Source organism: Canis lupus, chromosome 9, assembly GCF_048164855.1.
Source record: "Canis lupus baileyi chromosome 9, mCanLup2.hap1, whole genome shotgun sequence".
In the NCBI taxonomy this organism is placed as follows: domain Eukaryota; kingdom Metazoa; phylum Chordata; class Mammalia; order Carnivora; family Canidae; genus Canis; species Canis lupus.
Genome location: NC_132846.1, coordinates 40,001,909 through 40,021,820, shown reverse-complemented (window position 1 = coordinate 40,021,820; position 19,912 = coordinate 40,001,909). Strand labels below are relative to the sequence as shown.

At 40.4% G+C, this 19,912-nt stretch overlaps 1 protein-coding gene across 6 annotated transcripts in view; it reads right to left on the bottom strand.

The window, feature by feature from the left end:
• The window catches only part of SYNE2 (spectrin repeat containing nuclear envelope protein 2), a 320,078-nt gene that overhangs the window by 86,334 nt on the left and 213,832 nt on the right, over nucleotides 1-19,912 (bottom strand). For 4 of the 6 annotated variants that reach the window (XM_072838881.1, XM_072838882.1, XM_072838883.1 and 1 more), the window contains 8 exons: nucleotides 17,811-17,942; nucleotides 14,362-14,559; nucleotides 13,441-13,515; nucleotides 11,879-11,983; nucleotides 9,025-9,111; nucleotides 5,248-5,478; nucleotides 1,247-1,429; nucleotides 117-245 (listed from right to left, as the gene is read on the bottom strand). In XM_072838881.1, coding sequence (XP_072694982.1) covers nucleotides 117-245; nucleotides 1,247-1,429; nucleotides 5,248-5,478; nucleotides 9,025-9,111; nucleotides 11,879-11,983; nucleotides 13,441-13,515; nucleotides 14,362-14,559; nucleotides 17,811-17,942 — 1,140 coding nt within the window. Of the gene's footprint in view, nucleotides 1-116; nucleotides 246-1,246; nucleotides 1,430-5,247; nucleotides 5,479-5,636; nucleotides 5,676-9,024; nucleotides 9,112-11,878; nucleotides 11,984-13,440; nucleotides 13,516-14,361; nucleotides 14,560-17,810; nucleotides 17,943-19,912 lie in introns of those variants that run through there. The other 2 variants (XM_072838884.1, XM_072838886.1) reach the window with 2 other exon arrangements.

Genomic DNA, 19,912 nt, shown 5'->3' with positions numbered 1-19,912 from the left:
ATTCCAGGACTCTGGGATCACACCCTGAGCCAAAGGCAGACACTCAACCACTGAGCCACCCAGGTGCCCCAGAAAGCTTTATAGTTATCCTTATGTCTGTTAAGGGCTGCAATTACCTGTTGCTGCTGGAAATCTTTTTGTTTGCCGAACTGTGGCCTTTCAATTACAATCGATTCGAATTCAGAAAGGTTATCTGCTTGGAGATCATTTGGATGCTCTGAAGGTTTCTTTAGAGTAGTAGAATGCTGCAAAAAAATTTGTAATGGCAGACTCTTAAAAAAATGACCTACTTTAGTTCCATTCTAATAATGAGATTACATAATGGAAAAGTTTTATATAAAGTAAGTGATTGTATTATTTTCTGTAATTATATACTATGATTTCACATACTTATTTCAAAACAACTGAAAAAACCATTACATTTAGTGATGTGGTCATCTTATTTCCTCAGTGTAATTCATCCAATGAATTACTAAAAGCCATATGCATTGCTTTTCTGTTTTAAGAACAAAGTGAAAAAACAAAAAAGCAAAACAAACAAACAAAAAAACCCAAACAAATCAAAAAGAGACACAGTTTTATGCTTATGAATTTAGATTTCCCTTATGCCCAAAACATTTTAAAAAGAGAGAACATATGAGAATGAATAGGGGAACCGCAGAGCCTATGTATCTGCTGCCAATCTTATTTCTGTGAACGTAAGTCCTCTGTGGAGGAACCACCATCTCCCAAGTATAGATGCAAATCTCATACAGTAAGACCCTACTCATAGAGGCGTATTTGTATTTATAAACACAGAACATTTTTAAAAGTCACAAGAACACTTTAACTGTATGGTACTTTGATCAGTATATATATTTGTAAATGTATAACAAAAAGGACCCTGGAAATAGGTTTTATATTTCTGATGTCAAATTTTAAACTTCTCTAAGAACTTCATTTTCCAGGTAATTGGAATAAACATATCTTTCAGACCTCATTACAAGCAAGAACAATCAATCCAATCAAACTAATCCAAGCCAAACCTACACTGTCACCAACAATAGCCTAGGTAGGAAAAACTGTAAGGCAAAATGGAATCAGTAACAAGAGTCAGTACAACCATCCGTCACAGCTTTAAGAGGCTTCATTCTTTCTTACTTAGTGTAATTCCTCTATAGCTGCTTTACCACCTCTGCCAGAATTCCTTCCTGGTGGCTCTACTGTATCGTCTACCCATACGCATCAATACGTGGCCATGTTTTACCTGGTCTTCACTGTATTTCTCCTGAAGCATGATCTGGACTTTTTCCAAATTGCACTTCACAGTCTTTAGTTTCAAGGAAAGAGCTTCAGCCTCCTGCTGAGTGGCCCCACTGTCTCCTGGCCCTAGATCTTTGCAGCTCTCTAGCAGAGAGGCAACCTTGTGCTCGATGTCTGTTAGCATGGCCTAGGAAACAAAATCATTTAATTACTCACGGTTTTGGTCTTGAACAAATGTTATACTCTAAAATGAGTTAGATTCACTCTATCTACGTATGTGTAACAAGTCTCAGAAACACAGATTGGAAGAGACTTTGGGGGAAAAAAAACAATTCCCACATAATTCCTGAGCTTCTGGACAGGCGTACAATGAAAGCAACCTCACCTTGCAGATGCCACTCTCCAAATAATCTAAAATTCTATATTTTGGAATTCTATATATTTAGTACTCTATAATTACTTTAGAAAATACAGCTGGATGTATCCAGAATAGCATAGTGGTTAAGAACCCAGACACTGGGGCATCTGGTTGGCTCAGCTGGAAGAGCATGTGACTCTTGATCTTAGGGTAGTGAGTTCGAGCCCCATGTTGGGTGTAGAGATTACTTAAATAAATAAATAAACAAACAAACCTAAAGCAAAAAACAAACTAACAAAAAAACCCACAGACACAGGAAGTAGACTATCTGAATTCAGATCTCCTTAGCAGCCAGGTAAACTCAAACACCTTACTTTGTACAAATGTGTCTTCAGTCATCTGTAAAATGGGACAATAACAGAACTTACCTCCTAGGGTTACTCCAAGGAGTTAAGAGTTAAAAGTCCATGCACTTTGGCCAGTGCTTGACACACAGTCTATGGTGACTATTATTCCACCCCCTTCCCCGACCACCTTCCTAACCTTTTCCTGCTGGAATCCAAGGGTTGAGTCTTAATAGGAAAAGAACTTCACAGAACTCCTTGAAAGTTCCTCCCCTTGATCTTTTCCTTCCCTTTTTCAGGTCAAATAAACTTCCAAAATATCAGAAAATGACAGAAGAAATAATTTGGAACCTAAAACACTTAGTCATTGATACAATTGGCCAACTTACACACGGATCTAAAAATAAATCAGCTAGATGAAGTCAGTTTCCCTGTAAGTCACCGTCATCATATTCCTCCCCAACAGATCAAGGCTGCCCTCTTTTGCGCTCTGGAATCCAAATGCTCCCGTCTGCTGGGCTGGGCACAAAACGCAGCAGCGGCATTCAGATTCCCATTCCAGTACTGGGAGCATTTGTGCTAAAACTTGTGTGACTGAGAACAAGTTACACTCTTTGAGAGAAACCTTAGGAAAAACTATCCCTAAAATAACATTTTCAGGGGTGCCTGGCTGGCTTAGTCGGTAGAGCATGAGACTCTTGATCTCGAGGTTGTGAGTTTGAGCCCCATAGTGAGTGTAGGGATTGCTTAAAGATAAAAAAAAATCTCAAAAAACAAAAACAGATTTTCAAATATCTTCTTATAACTCCTCTATCTAAGCAAACTACTTGTAACCTCCATAGATTCTTCTAAGCTTAAACAATATGTAATCATAGATTTTAGAGTGGTTACAGAGTATACTATAACATTGTGCTCCTTTTTTTCCATTTAGCTATTTTATGTTTAATTTTTCAAGTGTCCACAGATGCATGCTTCCCAATTCCCACTTTACTAGCTACAAGTTGATGTTCCATGATTCATGTAACTTCCTTATTGGTAAGCCTGTAAGCTGGTTTCAGTTCTTCACCTTTGTAATTAACTCTGCCACAAACATTCTTCCCTTTCTGGGTTATTCTCATAGGATACAGTTAAAGTAATGGTGTTATTAGGTCAAATACAACAGATATTTTATATGTTGTCAGCTGACCTCCCAAAACACTGAGGCAATCAGGCAGGACAGTGGATCAAGAGTTTTCCAGGAAGATATAATTTTTGCCAGAGTCACATGGGAACAACACAACAGCTGTTTCGATTCATATGTTTTTAATAATGAAGGCTGAACATTTCTTCTCCGATAATAAATTACCAAATAAATTTTCTTCTTGACTGATCTGTTTGCTCCTGTCCTTTGGATATTTTCCCCAGGGGAACATCCATATTTTTTTACAGACTACTGGCAGGCTTTTTATACGTTTCAATATGAAGTTGGATGTACCATGGTGTGATATAAGTGAGCCAAAGATGGCCCTGGTCTCCATGTTGCTTATTTTCTCACGGCAGGCCAGGGCTACTAGCTCAAATCCTACTGGTACCAAACTGAAAGTGAGACCCCACATCTGGTCCCTATGGTTAAGATACAACTCCAAGGCTCTAAAAGACCCTAGCCTCTGTTGCCCTTTGGAGCTCTCTGACATCATCTAGACACACAAGCTCCTCTGGATTCCCTGCTCCCCTGGGAGTTCCTTTGCCTTCCTCCCCTTCCAGGATGTGGCCCCACCTCCATTTCTTGCCACAGCCTCTGGAAGGGCTCTCATAGAGAGGGACTTCCCAAGGCCTTGAGATCCTGCCAAAAAGTTGCCCAACTAAAGCTTGCTGTGTGCTACTGCCACCTTGTGGTTATGTCTTTCCCTTGCCAGCCCCCAAATCCTTGACCTCCCTGGCACTGGCAGAACACGGATTCTGGTGGTGATCAAGGAATCAGCATGAGGTCTGCCCAATCAGTAAGGCAATCAATTGGCCGAATCTATCCTGGAGGGCTTTAAGTGGCTGAGACTCAACATCTCAAACACCTCCGGTTCAATTTAGTACAACTCTGTGATATAGTATGCTACATCTTTTCCAGACTCCCTGTGCCTCATCAGCCGGGTCAAGTGGTAGTGCCAGTATTTAAGTGAACCCGCCCCATCAAAAGCTAACTTTTGGGGTCAGAGGTGGGAAGATGCCCAGGGAAGGTCAGGTACCTACCTGGGTACCCCATGAGGCAAGTGCTGGATATTATAAGACTGTGGGCCTGAGTGGAGAAAGCAGATGACTAAGGATGGGCCACCCCCAACCCCATAATGAGCTATAGTGGGAGGAGTTCCCTGTGGCCAGGCCAGTGATATGGTGTCCTCTGAGGGGATGTCATTCCTGCTGTCCGCTATAGCAGAAAAATGAGCCAATCAGGCAGAGACATCAGGTCAAGGTTGGTCTAAGCACCCTTGGGGAAGGCACTTCAATTATACTGCTATGATATCATCATTCTAGCTTCTCCCTGGAGGGATACAGAGATCCCCAACCTTTGGGCTGAGCTAGCAAATGTCACTCAAAGTGACTAAAGGCAAAGAAGTATATATTCCTGGCCCCCCAGTACCCCTCACCCCTCAAGCAAGGGTAGGACCATTCACAGTAAAATGGCAGCAAAGCGGGATGCCTGGGTGGCTCAGTGGTTGAGCAACTGCCTTTGGCTCAGGTCATGATCCCAGAGTCCCGGGATCGAGTCCCACATCAGGCTCCTCATGGGGAAACTGCCCCTCTCTCTGTGTCTCTCATGAATAAATAAATAAATAAAATCTTTTATTTAAAAAATGGCAACAAAGCCCTTTTGTGCTAGGAAAATCAGGATATTCAGTTTCATTTCGATTAATAAAAATTCAAAGAATTTATCATGAATACAATCACAGCACTTTTTATATACTTGATACACCAGACACTGGTTCTTGTACCTTATCTCATTTAACCCTGACAAAGTCCTATGAGATAACTGAGATAACCGACCACAGGAGGAAAATGAGGTGGAAAGCTAACGCCCTCAAGTTCACAGTTAACATGACAGAGCTAGATCAGGACTCTAGATTCTGGGCTCTTACTCATCAGTCTCTCCAAATACTCTGCTTACATAAATCTCCTCCAAGAATTACCCTGAGAACAAAAACTAGAGGCCAAGATAAATACAAGGGTAAGAGTAACAGAAGGAAACATACTGTTGCTTTAAGAGAAATTCACCCAGTCTTGGAAGGTGATTGGTGAAAAGGCTAACCATGAACTCCAACCCGTCGGCCTTACCTGGCACCCTACCAGCTGCTGTTCTACCAACTGCTGCATGTCTGCGTTTAATGTTTCCGGCTCGAATGCCACGTTGGCCTGGCGCAGCCACAGCTCCAGCTCGGCCACCTTGGTCTTGCAGACATGGAGGATTTCCGCAGGCTTGGACCTAGCTTTCTCCACCGTGGTCTCAAAAGCTCCTTGCTCGTTGGAAAAGCCCAGAGCAGCAGCCTTGACAGTAGGTGTGGCACCCTAAGATAAACCCAAAGATAATCCAGTAGTGAAAAGCCATGGAATCCCAAGTTTTCAGATAGGAGCTTGCAAAAACCTGTGAACTTCCAGCATTTCCTCAGTTAAAAGAAAACAAATCAATAGGGGCAGAAGAAGTAATAAAAAAAAAAAAACTGCACCTCCACACTCATAGCAACAATCATGTGACCTGGTGCTCCAGGTTTCCAAGCAGCCGATCTGCATGTACACAGGTAGTGTTCCCAGGCACGGAGAAGACAAATGGGCTCGCAGTTCATTAAACAGCAGGTGGGCCCCAGGAGACAGGTGAGTGTGAGTGAGAGGGTGTGCATGTGGGTGTGTGTCTCAAACTTCTCAGCGAATTGGCCAGTGTTTGAATTTGTGTGACACATGATTAAGCAATGCTTACGTTGCTGTGAGCTCTGATCACACAGAAAAAAAGGCACTTTACGCACCAGCTGGGATACAAGGAAATAGGCCACACACTTTACAAGTAGATTATAAGATATTTTGACTTTTTTTTTCTTTCCTAACATACATGCTATTACTCAACTAAATTTCTCCCTCTTAACAGTAGTGTGAGGGGGAGTCTGTTAAACCCCTGCCTTAAGCTCAGTTCATGATCTCAGGGCCCTGGGATTGAGCTCTCTGCTCAGCAGGAAGTCTGCTTCTCTCACTCCCTCTCCCTTTGTGCTCTCCCTTTCTCTCTCTCATATAAATAAATAAAATCTAAAAAAAAAAAAAAAAAAAAGAAAAAGTAGTGTGAGTCAAGTAATGATCTTCAGTGGGGTAATCTGGAAATTCTTTTCCTACTATTCAGAGAGAATCCCTGAAACTGTTTTTCACTATTCAGATGCTCAAATATTATTAAGGACTAGATGCTTATACTATAGTATAAAGAAAGCATGATGAAAGATGTGTTCTTATTGAAACACCTGGGTTGCTTATTGATCCAAAAGAAAAATTTCTTCCAGATACCACATCAAGTATTCTATTAATGACACATTAGATATTTTCAATTTGGAAGTAAAAGATGATTTGATATACAGACATATTTGCTTCCCACATCCTTTTCCAGAATATTGAAAGATTATATTGACCCTTCTAGAGAAATTCCCTCAGGAATAAGGATTTGTGTTTTGCTCTACAAAATTATTGATCTCAATATTTTATTGATTGTGATTATGATGAAATACGATATTTTCTATATAAGACTTTGTTAGCTAGATGTTAGCATCTAATAAGCACAATTTTGGCCAGGTGACAAAATCGCTCGCAAAGGTACAGCCTAACTCAACTCAAATGCACAAAAATTCCCAATTCTACAGAATTTTGTTTAAGCATAGAACTTTCAGTACAACAAAAGTAAACAAAGTAGGCAAGTGATAACAACAACATGCAGGGTGTGAAAATACTCCTTTTTCACACACATGGTGAGTATTAGGAAAGCTAGCTTAGCAGACGTGCCTCTGAATTGCACTTGTTCCCCTTGGCCATCTATTAACTTCACATATGTTTGCTCTTTACTGACAAAACACTATTTCTCCCTAGTTGAGGAAGTCTTCCCATGCCTTGTGTTTTTCTGCACAGTTGGCGCTATCCTTGGGAGTCACCGGTTTCAATTTTCCTTTTTAATCCTGATTTTTTTTTTTTTTTTAAAAGCAACAGTTGTGTGATTTTACTGCCAGACACCAATTGCTAGTCATCTGATTAATGATTTTCTAGTTTTCAGATATTGCTACATCTTAGCGGCAAAGATTTGGGGAGTTTCTTTTTTGTCACCTGAGATAACAATTGATATTAATTAGTCTATGATAACAGGTTTACCATGGACCTTGTTTATTTGAAAACATTATTTGAGCACCTATCATACACCACACACATTTTTTAATGGTGATATTGAATTTCTATCCTTTTTCACTAACTCACTGAATTAATGAGAAGACAAGGAAGCCGGATAACTAATCTGGGCTTTATTTGCTAGTTATTTGAAACTGAAAAGAATCCAAAGGTGAACGAAAGAAAAAAAGAATATTTGCAACCATAGAAACCGCAATTGCTAAAGGTGGTCTGGGAACCCTGCCAGTAACCAGTTCACCCACCTCTTTTTATAGTCAAAGAAACCCAAGTTCATTTAACGCTTAAGCAACTCACCTACCTCCCATTTCACCACTTTGCTTCTGGGAAGCTTGGGCCCAGATGTAAGTTACTTGTCTGAGGTCACACAACTCTGCAATCTTTTAATTCAGAGTCTACAGTTTTTTCCACAATCACACCCCTGCTAAACATCTTCTCTAACTTATAGCCCCAAATTCTAAAAGCAGAAATGATTTAAGTGGATGTTTTAGGATTACACATTTTGGGTGGCTAAAAAGTATTTCCACCAGTATTTCTTGTTAAAGAGCATTATATTATCTTCACTGAATAACTATGTTAGTAATACCCAACCCTTTACTGGGCTCTAGGGCCAGGCCACCATGCTAAGTGACACATGGACCCTCTCATTATTTCCCATCACAAGCCCTTATTATTCCCAGTGTACAGATGAGGAAACTGAGGTATAGTTAGGTTATTCAAATCTCCTAGGTCACCCAATGAGTAACAAGAACCAAGATGCAATCCCTGATTTCATTATGCCTTGGGGTCTTTAAGAATGTGAATGTCACCAATGCTCTAGTATCCAAGTTCAGCTCTCACTTCAGTGAATGTCACACTGCTTGGTTTCTGCGTCAACATGCCACCAATCTAAGTAACAGGATTCAGTTAAAATGCAAGCAAATTTTCTGGCAGTGGCCGTATTTCATGCCAAAATACCAACCCTTTAAATTTGCTCCCTAACATTTTAGAGTCAATTCTACAAACATCTTTAAGTCTCCCCTACCTGCAGCACCACCACACACACTTGTTATAAAATGCAGGATCACCTGGCTAAAGTGCAGCGCTCCCTACACCTGCCCAGATATGAGCCGTGCTGCTGGGGCGGTGCTGGGGAGGCGAGTGATTTTGTGAGGCCAAACCTACCTTGCTTTCACATCTCTCAGCACTAAATGTTCAAATCAGGAAGGCAGATTAAAATATTCTAGGTTTGCTCCTTACTCTTCCACTTACCAGCTGTACTTTCATTCTTTAAATTTGTATTTCCTCATTTGTAAACTCATGGTAGGCATTTATCTACCTTATTTAATCTGAGGATTAAACAGCAAATATCCATGCCTCTTACATGATAGGCAGTTAATCAATATTAGCTCCCCTCCACTGTAAGGACCCTCCTAAGTTATATCTATAGAAGAAAGAAGTAGTTGGTGGAAAGGCTAGTTCACCATAATAAACAGTGAGCAAGTGATAAATCCTTCATTGCTGTGCCGTGCTTCCTTTCTATGTCAACATCTAATGGCAAATCTTCCAGTTCTCCAGCTTAACAGCACATATGAATATGTTAAAGTTCACAAAGAACTCCTGGCTTGATATGCAAAATATTGCAGAAAGCTTTCATCTCTGAGTGTTCGTCTAGGTACCCAAGCAGTTTGCTTATTTACCAACCGGACTTACCTCCTCTGTTTGGTTGGGACTCAGTGAATCTGGTGCAAGAATTTGTGCCATAGGATTATCACATGTGCTTATTTTCTCAACTGCTTCCTGTAAAGAAAAGAACCAGAGGTCCAGAAAACTTCCTGCTCTTGCTGCCATGTAAGCTACTCTTCCTGGACCAGCTCATTTTACACATCACCTGGTTGCAGAAATGTCCAGAAAATTCAGGTGCATTTAGAGAAAAGTTTGTTCATTAGGAAAAAAAAAAAAAAAATCAACTTCCTCAGGTTTGTCTTAATTTGAAAGACTTAAATTTTCTAAAGCTCTCTAGTTAATGAGGAACATATAAGGAAATCTATAGAATTCTGTATTTAAGTAGATTAATAAGAGAACCAAAAAAATTAAATGAAATTATATGATAAAGGCCACCTTTCAAATAATAGGGGAAAAGATTAATATATTAAATTTGGGAACTACTCAGGTATTTCATGAAAAAATATAACTGAATCCTTATCTTACTCCTAATAATGGATTCTAATTATATCTAATATTTATTTATTTATTTATTTATCTATCTATTTATTTATTTATTTTTAGAGACAGTGAGAGCAGGGTGGGGTGGGGGGTGCTGAGGGGTAGAAGAAGAGAGAGAATCTTAAGCAGGCTCCACACCCAGTGTGGAGTACAACACAGGACTTGATCTCATGACCCTGAGATCATGACCTAAACTGAAATCAAGAGTCAGATGCTTAACTGACTGAGCCGCCCGGATGCCCCTATATCTAATATTTAAATGTAAAAGTTATGCCATAAAAATTCTTAAAAAAAAAAACAGTGAATCTTTTTCTAATCTAGGAGTGGAGAAGGACTTTTAAAGCATGATAAAGGAGAAAGAATGTTAGTATTAGCAACATAAAAAATGGTAATTTTTACTTTATAAAGCATCATAATCTAAGTTAAAAATGAAATAACAGACCAGGATAATAGCTTACAATGTATTACTGTTCTTAATATATATCCTTATAAGTCAGTAAAGAAAATATCAGACCCTGTGTAGAGAAAAATGTCAAATGGCATGAACAAGCAATTCATAAAAGAATACAAAAGTAGGAGCACCTGGGTAGCAGAGTTAGGTGTCTGACTCTTCGTTTCGGCTCAGGTCATGATCTCAGGTTCATGAGATCGAGCTCAACAGGGAAGAGAGAGAGAGAGAGACAGGCAGAGAGAGAAGCAGGCTCCATGCAGGGAACCTGACGTGGGACTTGATCCCAGGACTCCAGGATCATGCCCTGGGCTGAAGGTGGCGCTAAACTGCTGAGCCACCCGGGCTGCCCAGGAAGAACCAGTTTTGAAGGAAGTTGGTCAGATGAGCTGGAGATAAGAAAACACATTCAGGAAGAGAAATCTGTCAGCAAAGAAATGTAAAACAGATTCAAAGAAAGAGTCAAGACTAAAGGCTTGATGTGGGGATCACTGGCATAGAGATACTACCAAACCCATGGGAGAAGACAAAACTGCCCTGAGGGAAATGAAAGAAACACTGGGCAGATGTCTACCAGCAGGTGGATGGGGTGGGAGAAGGTGACAAAGGAGGGGCTGCAGGTAGGTGACAAGAAAACACAGAAGTAAGAAAGTCAAAGGATCCCTGTATTTCAGGAAGAGATGTTGACAGTGTCTACTGCTGGAGAAATCAAAAAGGACTAGGACTAATAAAAAGGCACTAAACTGATGTTCCAGAAGTCAATGGCAGTTTAGCCAGGGGCAAAAATTTGATTACCCAAGGGGCCAAAGGTGAGAAGCCCCAAGTGAAGACTTTTAGTCATGAACAAGAGGAAGCCCAGTAATTGACCTGGGAAGCAGGATGGAGAAAGTCAAGGCATTCAAGTACCATGCTGAGCCCAGTACAGGACCTAAACATGTTAAAGTTCTTGCCATTTGCCAAACCGTGTTCGTTTGTGCATAAAAATGTGGTAAATCCTAAGCGGTTCAGAATGCTACCAGGATGAAGGGAAGGTGGAGGTTTCTTGAAGGAGGTGGAAGGTGAGATGGCCCTGGTGGATGAGCAGGATGCCTACAGGCAGGCTGGGAGAGAAAGGCATCGCGGGGATACAAAGCAGTTTCTGAAGACAGTCTGGGATTTGGGGTGCTCAGTTTGTTTGGAAGGGCAGGACCCTGAGGGAGAAAACTTGCTAGAGAGTGGAGAGACCGACTACTTCTCAGAGAGGGAAGGAACACCTCAAGAGGCAGAGTCTGGAGCTGCAGGTACAGCAGAGCCCGGTACCAAGGTTTAACAAAAGGATTGGCAGAGCTCAGCCCCAGACAGGAGACAGGAGCGACAGGCATTCGGATCAGAGTGATGCTGGGATGTTTCAGGAACAAGGGAAAAACATCATTTTCACATTAGCTTATAATGACTTTCTAACGTAAGGGCATTTGCCCTCTAGTTTGAGACGCTGGAGAAGATTTGGAAGGTCGTAAAGAGCAAACATACACATTATATACTACTTTGCTCAAAAAGAGAATTAGGGGGAGACTCCTCCCCCAACTACTCCCAAAAAAGAGAGGTGTGTTAAATGCATAGAAACACTGCAGTGAGCCTTTTAAAGAGGGGCTCCTTTGTTAGTCTGAATTCACACATATGGAGTTCTCAGAAAATACTCTCCTATTATCACTGAGCACATAGTAGAACTGCAAATAATAAGCAGGTACTTGGCTGCTTTTGAATTTGTGCAAAGGTAATGGTGAGAAACAAAAAACTTTCAGCCCCAATAGTTTCCCTCCCCAAGAAATTTTTCAAAAAAGAAATTCTTTTGACTTACTTCCTTTACTATCCCTGCCAGCCTCCAACCACCATGTGTATTATGCTCAGTATTACCTGAATGATGGTTCCAGAGGACGAGGATGCTCTGTCTTCCTCCATGTCCCCATCATGCTTCCAGAGTAAAGACCCAGAAGATGGCTTTGCCTTCTTATCTCCATTCTAACACAATAATCAATTGATTAGCAAAGAAGTCATTTCCTACCACCCTAATAGCATCCTACTCATTGCTCCTGTAAAACTCAGATTACCAGGCAGTATAACTATAGCCCTTAATATCACCACCACCACCCCCCTTCACACACACACACCTATTTTTCATCTCTTTCTTTGGGTAACAAAATTACAGGAGTCCAAATGTGGTTGCTCTTCCTGAAGCCTAAAAGATACTCTGAAAAGTTGGAAGCTCACATCACTCAAAAAAGGATCTTCAAAATGGCAGTTTAGGAATTTAATCTGCTTTCGTAAATGTAACCTCAAATGCTCTCTTTAAATAATGGCCTGATAGGGGTGCCTGGGGGTTCAGTCAGTTAAGTGCCTGCCTTCGGCTCAAGTCATGATCCTAGGGCCCTGGGATCAAGCCCCGCCTTGAGGTTCCTCCTCAACAGAGAGTCTGCTTCTGTTCTCCCTCTCCCTCTGCTCCTCACTTTTTCTTTGCCCAACTCCACTCCCCCAACACCTGCTCTTTCTCTCAAGTAAATAAATAAACCTTAAAACAAACAAACAAACAAAAAACAGCTGATGAACATGTATTTTTGCTGTTGCCAAGGACAAGCAGTGGATATTATAAACATATTAGCTCAGAAGCAAATATAGATCGTATGTTAGAATTACACTGCTGTGCATTCTATTCTCCACCCGGGTACCTTTCTGTTCTCACTATTCCCTATTTTCACTATTCGCAAAGGGGCATAATCAGGTTATGAAGTTGTCTGATGGCCTGAGCATACAGTAAGCCCGTGCTCCCCCTGGTCTAACCAATCAGTTCCGTGGTGTCCTGGTCTAGGGGAGAGCAGGTTGTTCTGTGTGACAGTGGAGCTATTTAACAATCCATAAGATGAGCAGAGAAAGGGTCTAGTGGTTGCATGCGAGACATAAAGACAACAAATTGCTGCAATTTTCTTCCTTCAGGCATAAGACCCACCATAACTTTTAAAGTCTAAAATGGAAATTGATACCAGGAAGGACAACTGTAAGTGTCTCATGCAATCAGTTCTCATGGAGTAGTAAGGAGTAGCAGCAGTAGTTGCTAACATTGACCATGCTGCTTCAGACTAAAAGAGTACTTCAAATCTGAAAAAATCAAGTTCTAAGAAAGCACCCAAGGAGTGCCCACCAAACAACATACTCTCGAAATTCCAGAGAAAGTCCTCAGAAGTTGGATACAACCAAGAACTTCATCTGCTCCCTCATGCTAACAAGTGCGTCTGAATTACATTTATCCCGCTCGGGAATGAAGTGGATTTAGATGCACTTAACACTAATACTGTAAGAGAACGGCTTCAATCACTATTATAAAACATTGGCATTAAAGTTTAAAATGTGTTGCTATTCATTTTAAGATCTTCCCACTGAACTGAACTTCTAACAAGATTTAATGAGAAAATCATGTTCCTTACTTCACTCTTCAGGGAGCTCTCTTCCACCTCTTCCTTGAGTGCCGGGAGGAAAGACATGGAACTTATTTTGTTCAACTGAAAGGCAAGGCATACACACCTGTAGCCAGGTTGCTGTTCAACATCACTGGGATCCTAGCCTGGCTATGCTTTTATGTAGCTTATTTTTTACTCACTTCATTCAAGATATCCACCCACCCAGGTAGCCTCATCCAGCCAAATATCAGGACTCCATCAAATTTTATATCCCTTTCACCTGTGCTGCTTCCTGTGGCCCCTCATCCAACAGTTCAAAATAGTATCCATTGATGTGGACTCGGGGTGGACTTAGAGAAGTGCTGGGTCCATTTTTGAGTTTACGCTGAGCTCAGGGATCAAGCCCCGCCCTGGGCTCCCTCCTCAGCAGAGAGTCTGCTTCTGCTTCTCCCTCTCCCTCTGGACGAAGGACGAAGGCACTTCAGGGGTAGCTCCCACCCACCTGCCTGTGGGATTGCATATACATCTCAAGTAACTTGGGCATAGGAATTCCAGGTTGAGGGGATCCCTGGGTGGCTCAGCGGTTTAGCGCCTGCCTTTGGCCCAGGGCACAATCCTGGAGTCCCGGGATCGAGTCCCGCGTCGGGCTCCCGGCATGGAGCCTGCTTCTCCCTCCTCCTGTGTCTCTGCCTCTCTCTCTCTCTCTATGTCTATCATAAATAAATAAATAAATCTTTAAAAAAAAAAAAAAAAGGAATTCCAGGTTGAGTCCAGAACAGACACACCCCAAGGATTCACATTCCCTATTGAACAATCTCAGAGTATCTCCACTTTTAAAATTCCTTATAGGTCAGCGACGAAATGCCACAGGTTTTACAGGTGAAAAATAACACCAATTTAATACTCCTGTGGGAAGTGGGGTCAACATTAGCCTAAAGTCCTACCCACCTTCCACTCAGAAGCATCCCTCTCAGCCACTCCTTCCTCCTCTGATGCTCCAGTTGATGGCATTTCTTGTTCTGATTCTTGCTGGTCCTGCTGTAAATGCTGGTGAAGGTTTAGTATGGCAGCCTTCAAGTCCACCAGCAGGTCCTCTCTCTTCTGGGTCAAACTCAGAATCTGCTTTTCCATACCTTTGATATTTCCCTGTGCAGAAAGAGTGTTTGCATTGCTGTGGGCTGCCTGAGGCCTCTGCATGCCCCCAGGAGCTTGCATCAATCGGTATGAGGGATGATGAGTTTTCTGTGCTGTTTGGTTTGCAGAGCCAGGAGTGAGTGTCAGGTAGGCTTCCTCCCCATCCTGGTTGCCTTTCTCAATGACCTGGTGAGGGCTTATAAGCTCCCCTTATAGGATGACTTAGCTTCACCTACCACCTGACACTTGGTCCATCAGTTCTCTGGGGGTCAAGCCAAGGCTCAGAGATTTGTAAAAAGTTTTTTTTGTGGGGGGCCTGTGGTATGCAGCCAGGGCTGGGAGCCACCTCTCTAGTGGCAACAGGACTGACTGCCAGAACCCACAGGGCCCTGGCTCAGGAAATGTCCCAGGCGATTTGTAAGCAGACTTGGGAATGACAGAGTGGAAACAAGGTGAGAAATCTCACACTTCCATTATTGCTTCTGGAGCCATCTTTACTCTTACTTAATTCATTTACTTTTTCCTCACAAATTTTCCTACAAAATGGGAATAAACAAGCAAATAAAGGTAGTGTGAAGTGTAACTTACCATAGGAATGATGGACACATGATCCCAAGCTTTATAACGTTACTTTAAAATTTTGTAATTGATGGGTGGAAATAAAATATCTTATATGTGATAGAAGTACACTTGCCCATTGTCCATCTAAGACAAAACAGAACTATGGAATCCTAGATTTGGAGCAGGTGTCTAATCTAACATCCTCCTCTCTTAACACCCCCGAAAGGCAACATTCCACCTTTGCCTTGGCCTTGCAATCAGTGCATCAGAAGACAACCTGCTCCTTATCAGCAAGCCTTCAAGTATTGGAATTTTTGTTCCTAATATATTCCTCTATTCACTGCTCATTCATTTGTTCCTTCCTTCCTTCCTTCCTTCTTTCTTTCTTTCTACTCATTGATCCATCCATCCCACAGATATTCATAAAAATCATTAATTTTTTTTTTTTTTTTACAGAGAAGCTTAACATGTCTCTACGAATAAGTGAGAGTTCTGAAGTCCAGGAAGGTGATTTTTTCTAGAGCTGCAGCTAGCCAGTGACAGAGCAGAGACCTGGACTTCCTGACACCCATACCCATGGCTCTTCTGCTGCTACTGCACACATTCTGACCAGTAACTCTATTCTGTCTGAAGTTAAACATCTTGTGATTGCTTTGGGAAATGATAACTGAATGAAATAGGAGTTGTCAGTGCTATGTGTCCATTTCCAATAAACACTAAATTTCAGAGGTATAATGCCTCCCAACAGACATAATACTACAGTCATTAGAAAAACCCTACAAGAAACAGAACAGTCTGTACACCAGCATTATAGAGGCACAGGAGGGCACACAGTGGCCATTCTCAAAAGTGGAATCTGTAGACCCATGGGAGTTCACATTCCACGAGGTCAAGATCATTTTCATTGTAATATGAAAATGTTATTTGCCCTTTTCACTCTGTTGGCATTTTTCACTCTTTGATGATGCAAAAGCAATGGTGGGTAAAACTACTTGCACTTTATATCAATCAAGACAGGGATAGTAACTGTATTAATTTAGATCCTTCGGTATCAAGTGCTCAACTGTTTAAAAAAAAAAGGCAATTTCACTTAAGAATGTCCTTGATAAAGAACATGCATTTCAAATATTCTGTGTGACAAAGTGGAAAGCATGCAGAATGCACTTCTGCTGTGTGCCAAAGTATGATGATGGAGGGAAAAGCTCTGTGTGAGCAGAACTACCCAATTTTGTCATAAAATGCTATTTTTACTTAAAAAAATAGTTGCTAAGCTATACATATATAGAAATACAGATTTTTCTGAAGAGATAAATGTTAATATTAATAAATATGAATTTTTGAATATTAACTACTGAAATGTCGACATATTTGGAAGATCTATGTAACTAGTGAAACAATATTTTCCGAATGATCAAGCATGATGTCCTAAAACCATGCATAGTTAGAAGATCTAAGCACAGACAGAACAAGGGATCTTAATACAAGAGCATGAAAAGTTCATTGACATGCCTTTGGATTCCATTTAACAAACGTATCTATGAGTAACTCTTACTTGTTAGAGTTTAGTGTAATTTCAAAGAATGTCCACAATTATTCAAAAGGTTATTAGAATATTCCTTTCTTTTCCAAGTACATGTTGTTGAGAGGTTGGATTGTTTTTATATACTTCAAACACAGCTACATACCTCAACAGATGGAATGCAGAAACAGAAGGAAATCTAGCTGTCTTCTACCAAGCCAGATTTAAGAAATTTGCAAAAACGTAAAACAAGGTCACTCCTCTCACTACATTTTCTTTTGGAAACTGTAATTTCTTCCATAAAAATATGTTATTTCTACCAATATGTAATGGGGTTATTATTGTTATTTTAAAATAAACTAAATTATTTTTATATTTCTGAGTTTTAATTTCTATATTAGTAGATATGATTCATATAAACTAAAGCTCTCTGGGATCCTCATTTTTTTTTAACATAATGGGAAATTTAATAGATTTACAATATTGAGTCTTCAATGTTGAGTCTATCCTACTGAGTCCACCTCTGAGTCCACCACCTAGTGTGGTATGTCCCCTTAGGCTCCTCTGTAAGTAATTTGCTTTAGACCTCACAGTAGTAAGGGTCACAACCTGGCTTTGAATACCATAGCATTCGCCTACCCAATCATCTTGATAGTAGGATAAAAGCAGCTCTTCACAATGCTTGGCACACAATCATTTGTTGTTGTTGTTGTTGTTGTTGTTATAGAAGTACTAATTTAAAACCAAAGACTAAAAAAAAGAAAACCCTAAGCAGTAGATGGTTAACATGTACACCACTGTAACTGGGTAATTGTAATTAGGATATTGCTAATCATGGTATATGGAAATACTACTTAGTATATGAAACTCTTCATTACAACAGTGTTTAGGGTCTTTACCTATAATGTAAAGCCCAGCCCGCCCATACTGCCCGGCTCCTAATTCAGAAAGCTAGACAGAAAGTCAGGTTGCCCAAATATCCTGTGTTACAGCAGCTTCTTTTTAGCAGAGCCAAATGCACCTATTTTATGAAATAGGAAGAGAAGGTTAATATACAAAGAATATACCTTCACTTGAAAGAAAGGAGAAAACACACTGTACTATCCCAAAGGCTTCTAGACACCAATAGGTTAGTAAACAATGGTTGAATGAACTGTAGGCTAAATAAATTAAAGAGACATACCTGTACTTGCGGCAGGTTGGTAGTTTGGTCTGGTGATATACGCTCATGGGAGAACTCAGTTGAATAATTATTTAAGATCTGCTTCAAATTTTCTATTTCCTCATTGCATTCATCCGTCTGTTTTATGACAATCTATAAAATAATCCCCCCCAAAAGAAGGCTGTCATAATCTAAGGACTAGATTCATGGGTTACTTCCAACATCTATCCCCACCACAAGTTTTAATCAATTATAGCAAACACATACCCATATAGGTTGCAATAGAAAATGGTAGCCTAAATACAGAGAAAAATGTTCACAGGACTAGCACCTGACTTTCTTGCTCTACTACATGCCAGGATACCTTGGGCAGTGCTTGAAATATAAGCATAATAAGACACACCTTTTTTCTTAAGTATTTCCAGTCTACTGGGCTTATGCTGAGAAGCATTTTATGGCATGTTAACATAAAGTTGCCAAGTTTTATGAAATTACTGATATGTTTTTCATGCTATTTTAATGCATGCTCCATGTGATGCTTTCCACATAGAAAGGTGACGTTATTGATTCAGAGGGGAAAGGGCATATGATCTGAGAGATGATGAATTTTCCTGAACCAGCCACATACTCATCCGGTATCCCTTGGGATCAATCAGTGATATAAATTTTATAAGTAACAACTGGAGGGTTCAAGAGCAGCCTGAGTTTGCAAGAGGAATAGGGACCATTAACCAGAATCATACATTGAAATTTAGTGTTAAAGAAGTAGTGAAGCAGGCAGCCCCGGTGGCGCAGCGGTTTAGCGCCACCTGTAGCCCAGGGTATGATCCTGGAGACCCTGGATCGAGTCCCACGTCAGGCTCTCTGTATGATGCCTGCTTCTCCCTCTGCCTGTGTCTCTGCCTCTCTCTCTCTGTCTCTGTGAATAGATAAGTAAAAATCTTAAAAAAAAAAAAAAAAGTAGCGAAGCTTGAACCTATGTGTGTACTAAACTGTATGATCAAAGTATGATGGAAAGATAAAGGAAATATAGATATTTCCTTGTTATGCTATACCATGAAGCAAAACATCTTTTAAAACTGCATAGTTTCTGGGCAACATAGAATTTTTCCTTGTATTTTCTTTAATATTTAATCATAATTTTAGCTGCGGGCTGGAAAGTAAGAACTATGTTTGCTGCACACATCTGTTCGCCCGCCCTCAGTAATGAGCTACATCCTATTATCACCTCCCTCCAAAGTAATTTGTCTTGTTTTCCACAATGAGGGCACTTACTGTAGTAAAACAGAAATTAAAAGAAATATGCCATATTCTAATGATTTTCACTACTACTGGCTTACTTAATTTTGAAATATAGGAGATGACATCTGATTTCCACTAACACAATAAATTGGAAATTTTTAGCAGCACAGTTTGAGACCTAACTTGCACAAAACATAATTTCCTCTCCTATTTCACCTCTTCTCATCCTGTGAAGAAGCCACCTTAAAGCATAGTTACAATTGTTATTTTCTTTTCCTGACCAAGAAACCAATAAAGCACATACAAAAAAAAGGATTAAAAATAATAGATCAAATTTTATATCTTTCTGTTTTTGATATCTTTATCATATGAAAAAACAGTACACAGAATGCCAGATCATTTTTCTCCCTGTGGGTGTTAGGAAATGATATCTGTTGGTCAATAGCCAGGATAGAGAGATTCTATGAGCCCAGACTCAAACCAGAGGTTATACGATATCCTCAAATCTTAGGAGAACACAGAGTAGTCAACTAAATGGGAATGAAATTTAAGAGGAAGAAAGAGATGGCAGCTTTCTCCCTACATTCAGGTAGTGGTAGGGAAGCGGGGAAAATAACCTTTTCTTCTACCCCAACCTATCTAATCAGGAAGAGCAAGTAGGGAGTGGGAGTGGAGTGGGAACTACCAATGAAGTTGAGAAGTCTGTGGAACTGAAGGCTCTTTCAGCAACTTTCTGTTCTTGTGAAAGTGGTTGTTAATCTAGGAATCCAAACCAAAGAAAAATGTAATTTCTATCTAATAATGATTCCTGACTTGGGCCTGGAGATCAATCAAAACATATGAAGTAAAACAAAACAAAACAAAACAAAAACCAAACACCA